This window comes from Curcuma longa, chromosome 16 (assembly GCF_044706935.1).
Source record: "Curcuma longa cultivar G26 ecotype Majalengka, Jawa Barat chromosome 16, ITB_CL_G26_1.1, whole genome shotgun sequence".
Taxonomy (NCBI): Eukaryota; Viridiplantae; Streptophyta; class Magnoliopsida; order Zingiberales; family Zingiberaceae; genus Curcuma; species Curcuma longa.
The window spans coordinates 11,344,416-11,351,543 of NC_133876.1; the positions used below are offsets into that span (position 1 = coordinate 11,344,416).

At 38.8% G+C, this 7,128-nt stretch overlaps 1 protein-coding gene across 1 annotated transcript; it reads left to right on the forward strand.

The window, feature by feature from the left end:
- Window positions 1-5,049: 5,049 nt before the first annotated feature.
- LOC141847166 (expansin-A4-like) lies at window positions 5,050-6,241 on the forward strand. Its single transcript, XM_074735147.1, has 3 exons — window positions 5,050-5,194; window positions 5,278-5,587; window positions 5,657-6,241. The coding sequence occupies exons 1-3, from the start codon at window positions 5,065-5,067 to the stop codon at window positions 5,958-5,960; spliced, it is 744 nt and encodes a 247-aa protein (XP_074591248.1). The 5' UTR covers window positions 5,050-5,064; the 3' UTR covers window positions 5,961-6,241.
- The last annotated feature ends 887 nt before the right edge of the window (window positions 6,242-7,128 follow it).

Consider the following 7,128-nt stretch of genomic DNA (forward strand, 5'->3'; position numbering starts at 1 on the left):
AAGATGACAGAAGTCTACATAGGCGTGTAAAGTCCCGACAAGTCACTGTTGACCGGATACTAGACAACGGGAAGTCCCAACAGGTCATGGATGATCAAATACTAAACAGAGGAAGTCTTGGTAAGTTGAGATCAATCAGATATCAAGCAAGACAAGAATTCAACCTTGAAAAGACTGAAATATGGTTATCAATCAATTGCTAGACAGTAACAATCAACTAATAAACAATAAACTCCGAATTCAAAATTTAAAGGGAATTTGTTGATCTACTAATTGATTGTTATGTGATAACAATTGATTGCTCAGATGCAACAATCGATTGATAAACTATTATCAGGCAAATAGAAGCTTTCCAAATTAACTGGTCAATTCGACTGAAAGTAATCAATCGATTACTATGGCTCAACAATTGATCGCTAAGGTAAAAAGAGTCGTTGTGCATATGTCAATGGTCAAATTACAGGGAAGCAATCAATTGCTAGGCGAAAATCAGCCCGAATGCAACCCTTTAATAGAGAATTTTGAGGTTATGGAAAGCAAACTATGGAGAGTGGGCCATGACATAAATATATGTGTGCTCATGGAGGGACAGGGATAGAAGACGAAGGCAAAAGAGTTGGCTAAACTCAAATGCTCCATTATACCCTGTCTTCCTTCGACTTCTTCATCGTGTCAATTGAAGGGTGGAATGAGATTATAATTTAGTAAGTATAAGGAGCAAGGTGTTAAGGGTCCATTCACATTTTTATCTCTAAATCCATTCCATTCCATGTGAGAAGGGGAGAAAAGGAGAAATCATGTGCTTGTAACATCAAATGTGGGACTGGCTAGTTTGACTGGAAGCAAGCAATCAATTATTGTGACTCAACAATCGATAAGGTAAAAACAACCGTTCTGCAGGTGTCAACAGTCAAATTATAGGGAAGCAATATCGATTCGTGAAGGTAAACAATCAATTGTTAGGCATAAATCAACCCGAATGCAACCCTATAAAAGAGGATTTCAAGATTATTTGAAGGGACTAATTCTTGGAGATTTGAGGATGCAGATTATTCGTGGTGAACTAAACATCTACCCAGCTGAGCAAGTAAGAAGTAATGCAGGATTTGGACCTTCAGATCAACATGCATTTCCCAAATAATTTTCAACAATAAATCATAAGAAATACATGTGACTCTTTTTCTCAATTAATTGATCGTGTTTACTATGGGAAGCAAATGATGGAGAGTGGACCACAACACAAATACATGTGTGCTCATGGAGAGATAAGGATAGAAGACGAATGCAAAAGAGTTGGCTAAAATCAAATGCTCTATTTTACCCTTCGTCTTCCTCCAACTTCTTCATCGTGTCGATTGAAGGGTGGAACGAGATTATAGTTTAGCTAGCACAAGGAGCAAGGTGTTAAGGGTCCATTCACATTTTTATCTCTAAGTCCATTCCATTCCATGTGAGAAGGGGAGAAAAGGGGAAGCCATGTGCTTGTAACATCAAGTGTGGGACTGACCAGTTCGATTGGAAGCAAGCAATCGATTACTGTGACTCAATAACCAATTGATAAGGTAAAAAAAATCATTCTACAAGTGCCAACAGTCAAATTATAGGGAAGCAATCGATTAGTAAAGGTAAATAATCGATTGTTAGACAAAAATTAGTCCGAATGCAACCTTATAAAAGAGGATTTCGAGATTATTTGAAGGGATCGATTCTTGAAGATTTGATGATGCAAATTGTTCATGGTGAACTAAACATGTACTCGAACACTATCACGTAAGAGCAACTGAGCAAGTAAGAATTAATGCAGGATCTGGACCTCAGAGCAACTTGTATTTCCCAAATAATTTTCAATAATAAATCAGAAGAGACCCACATGTGGCTCTTTTTCTCAATTGATTGATTGTGTTTACTGTAGAAAGCAAATGGTGGAGAGTGGACCACAACACAAATACATGTGTGCTCATGGAGGAACAAGGATAGAAGATGAAGGCAAAAGGGTTGGCTAAACTCAAATTCTCTATTAATTATACCCTTTGTCTTCCTCTGACTTCTTCATCATGTCATTCAAAGGATGCAACGAGACTATAGTTTAGTAAGCATAAGGAGCAAGGTGTTAAGGGTCCATTCACATTTTTATCCCTAAGTCCATTCCATTCCATGTGAGTAGGGGAGAAAAAGGAGAAGCCATGTGCTCGTAACATCAAATGTGGGACTGGCCAATTCGACTGGAAGCAAACAATCATTTATTGTGGCTCAACAATCGATTACTAAGGTAAAAAGAACTGTTCTACAGGTGTCAACAGTTAAATTATAGGGAAGCAATCGATTGGTGAAGTTAAACAATTGATTGTTAGGTGAAAATCAGTCAAATACAACTCTATAAAAGAGGATTTCGAGGTTATTTGAAGGGACCGATTCTTGAAGATTTGATGATGCAAATTGTTCATGGTGAACTAAACACGTACCCGAACACTATCACGTAAGAGCAGCTGAGCAAATAAGAATTAATGCAGGATTTCGACCTCAGAGCAACTTGCATTTCCCAAACAATAATTTTCAACAATAAATCAGAAGAAATCCACATCTCGCTCTTTTTCTCAATTAATTGATCATGTTTAGCTGTGGGAAGAAAACGGTGGAGAGTGGACCACAACACAAATACATGTGTACTTATGGAGGGATAGGGACAAAAGATGAAGGCAAAAAAGTTAGCTAAACTCAAATGTTTATTATACCCTTCATCTTCTTCATCATGTCGATCGAAGGGTGGAATGAGATTATAAGAGGTAGGTGTTAAGAGTCCATTCACATTTTTATCTCTAAGTCCATTGTATTCCATTCCATGTGAGGAGGGGAGAAAATGGAAAGCCATGTGCTCGTAACATCAAATGTGGGACTATAAATTTAATGTTTTGTACTCTCTTTTCTCTACAAAAGCATTTGTATCAATGTGGAAGGTTTTGCTCTGTCTCATAAGGAACCCAAATTATCCAATCAAATATCATTTTTTTTTAATTACATTTTTTTTCTATCTACAACTTTTTAGTTGTATTGATATTAAACTTTAAACTATCACATTAATACGATTGGCAATCAAAACTATTATAATGTTAAGTGATCTTAACATATATATTGAAGCAGTTACGATAGACCCTAATTATTTTTGAGCAAAAATTAAAAAGATATTTTAATTATTAGAAATGTTAGAAGATTAATATTTTTTTAAAAAAATACTCCACTATATTTTGCATATCGAAGTTATCCTTATTCCAACATTGTTGTATGAGTTAAGGTGTAGCTAGTGTGGCAATCATAGGTAGCTATTATAACATGTAAAAATAAATTAATTATATTTGATAAAAAATCTATGCATAGAGCATTTTATATAAAAAATTCTTTATCAATTTAATAAAAAATATTTAAAACTTATCAAAATAGTTTGATATGTTCAAATTCATCATAAAAAAATTATAGCAACCACTAATTGATTGCTACAACTATAGCAACCATTAATTAATTACTACATTATTATTTTTAAGTTGATATTAGATATTCAATTCTTTGGATGGATTAATCTTAAGAGTGATTGACCTAATCTCATAATAAATTTTCATTGACCATCAGTAGAGACGTTGAGTGGGAAAATTCATCAACTTGATAAAATATATTCAAACTTAATCAAAATCGCTTCAATATCCTCAAAATTCATCATAAAAATATTATAGCAACCACTAATTGACGGCTACAACTATTAGTTAATTAGTAGCTATTACAATATTATAACACCTAATTATTCATTATTATAATAATTTTATAATGAATTTGATTAGGTGATTTTGATAAGTTTCAATAATTTTGATCAAATTAATATTAAAATTTTTAATATATAAGATGTATAGATTATTTTGATTAAATTGAATAAATTTATTATTATATATTATAACAACTGATGTTATTATACATTATACTAGATATGTTATAATTGTTATAATATATAGTTAGAATAATGATAATTTGAGAAATTAATATAACGGAGTGATTTTAATTTAGATATTCAAAATGTGCAGACGAGTCTTAGAGATACAATTGTTAGACGAGTCACGATGGGATAGATTAATTTATCAGAAATCTACCATGTGATAAGGTTGGACGGATCGGTCCACTAATTTAGCGGATTGTAAAATCTCCAACTTAAATCCAACTCAAAATGAATTGTGGATTAGACACACGAATTTATCAAAAAAATAAAAAATATTATAATTTTTAAATTTGAATTATAATTTAAACAGACTAAGTTAAAAATTTTAAATTTAAATTGTAATTTAGACGGATAAAATCTACTAATTTATTAAGTTTCTATTTTAAACATGGTGTCGCGGTAGGACATCCAGGTTGTCACCCTGGCACCCGCGGTTCGATCCCCAGCTACGGCGTATTTGCAAGAATTTTTCTCCAAATGGGGATCGCAATCAAAGGATGCTGGGCATTATCTGGGTTGGTCGTTGCGTGCGCTTCCTGATTTACCCTGGCGGCCGATAAAAACTGTCATGTGACCGGACCGATCACCTCAGAGATTGAGTCAATGCGACTAACTGGGATTATTATTATTTTTTTTTTGTATATCACAAGCCTAGATAAATCGATCCATATCCACTTATCTTAAAATAGATTATAAAATTTCAGTTTAATTAATTAATTAATTTTTAATGAAACGGTCGACGTATTCCATCTAAATTAACGGTTGGGTTGATAGAAGTAGCATGTTGTTGATAATGACGCGGAGATAAGATAGAAAGCGTGGCTCGACCTTCTTCCATTACAGTGCATGTGAAGGACCCCACCCCACGCAGTTGGTCCTTCAACTGCCTCCGCTCCATGTGCCCGCCGTCGCTCTCCGCCCAGCAGCCAAAACTCGTGTTTTGTCTCTCTGCAGTCTGCCCCCCGCAGCGACGCGCCGCCCATTACCCAGCCATGCCTATAAATGCCCCGCCTTCTTCCTCCTCCTTCATCGCCACAAGTCCACACCGCAACCAACAACCAGTCTTCACTTTCACTCTATCTCCTCCGATGGCCGCCGGCGCTCTCCTCTTTCTCCACTTCTTCTTGCTCTTATCCGGCTGCGCCTTTGCGGACTCCTACGGGTGGGAATCCGCCCACGCCACCTTCTATGGCGGCGGCGACGCCTCCGGCACCATGGGTCAGCTCCAATTCCACAGTTTTTAAGAAATGTTTCCGGTGAACTCTCGATTTGCTGACTTTAACTGGATTGCTCGCGTGCAGGAGGCGCTTGCGGGTACGGGAACCTCTACAGCCAGGGCTACGGCACCAGCACGGCGGCGCTCAGCACGGCGCTGTTCAATGACGGGCTCAGCTGCGGCTCCTGCTACGAGTTGCAGTGTGCCGACAGCCAGTCGTGCCTCCCCGGCTCGATCATCGTCACCGCCACCAACTTCTGCCCACCAACCCTCGACCTCCCCAGCGACAATGGCGGCTGGTGCAACCCCCCGCGCCCGCACTTCGACCTCTCCCAGCCGGCGTTCCTCCATATCGCGCAGTACCGCGCCGGCATCGTCCCCGTCTCCTTCCGCAGGTACCCCATTCGCCGTTAACTTCCCTCGCCCTCGCCGGAATCAAGCACTAAAGCTCTGTTTTTCTACAGGGTACCTTGCGTGAAGAAGGGGGGAATACGGTTCACCATCAACGGCCATTCCTTCTTCAACTTGGTCTTGATCACGAACGTGGCCGGAGCCGGCGACGTGCACTCCGTGTCGATCAAGGGGTCCAAGGGCGGGTGGCAAGCGATGTCGCGCAACTGGGGCCAAAACTGGCAGAGCAACTCCTTCCTCGACGGGCAGAGCCTCTCCTTCCAGGTGACGACCAGCGATGGCCGGACGGTCACCAGCTTCGACGTCGCGCCGGCCGGGTGGCAATTCGGCCAGGCCTTCGAGGGCGGACAGTTCTAAGCTCATCGAGGAAGACTTGTCGGACGCCGAGGTAGCTCATAAGGCAGCACCCGCAGGAGCCTCCTAGACCTAAACTATACTATACTTAGCAAGTATTCAACAAGAAAACCCTGTAATTTATAAGCCATTTGTGGAAATTATGGAAGCCATGGCTTACCTTATAGGGAAGGAAGGTAATTCACCTCAACAACCCCTCGAATTTTTAGTGCACGAGGCATACTAGTATAAAAATTGGTAACGGGGCGAATGAGGGACAACGAGATATATAGTCTATCCTCAACTTAAACGCACATCTTTCATCTCCTCGAAAGATCGCTATTTTGATATATTGTTAAACTAATTTAAGGTAGGATTTGTTTGTGTTACTAATTTGTGTGTCTAAATGTGCAATAATTTAGGAGAACACATAAGGTTTGAACTAGTGGATCGGTCTACCCAACCAGATCGGTAGATCGAACCAGATTGGCCTACCGAATACCACGTTAGCAAATGGTCATACAAGGACAGTTGAATGGATGACATCGTTAGTTTGCCACATTAACAAACGACCATTGTATTAGATAAGGGTTATCCGCCATGTCAACACAAGGTTGTTGTAATGGATAAATGTTATCCGCCACATTAGCTGTCATATCACCCGGATTGATAGACCCATCCGCTCAATATGTTGGCACTTTGAACAATGGTTATAAAAGAAGATTAGGAGTTTAGTTGAAAGATACACTCACATTTTGTTTTCTGTTCTTTTAATTGTATACTTGTATGTGATTGTTGTAAGAGGCTTCTCCGTCTTCGGGACATTTCCAAAGAGATCTTAGTGTCATTTTCATAGTCTTAAACTAGCAACCTATTGGTTGCAAACCAAGTAAGACAATGAATCTCTTTCCATTTGTATTAGTTTTATTTCAATTAATGAGTATGTCCTTGCTAATTCATTAGCGAGTGAAAGATCAAATTTTCATTTACAGATTGTTATTCTCTACTACCCTTTAGCGATCATAATCGCTTCTGCCGCACTAACAATTAATATCAAAGTGGGACCACTCAGAAGACTAATTGTCGACTTAGTAACTAGATCAGGAGAAATGGTCGGGTTGAGCATCCATCCACCAAAGTTTGAGAGTGAATTTGTCATGTGGAAGAAGAAAATGGAGGTATTTTTTAAAAC

What these genes read in the sequence shown, in the direction of transcription:
- LOC141847166 (XM_074735147.1), top strand. Translation starts at nt 5,065, where the DNA reads ATGGCCGCCGGCGCTCTCCTCTTTCTCCACTTCTTCTTGCTCTTATCC. An exon ending in CGACGCCTCCGGCACCATGG is followed by an intron (nt 5,195 to 5,277) that starts GTCAGCTCCAAT and finishes GCTCGCGTGCAG; the next exon opens with GAGGCGCTTGCGGGTACGGG. An exon ending in GTCCCCGTCTCCTTCCGCAG is followed by an intron (nt 5,588 to 5,656) that starts GTACCCCATTCG and finishes GTTTTTCTACAG; the next exon opens with GGTACCTTGCGTGAAGAAGG.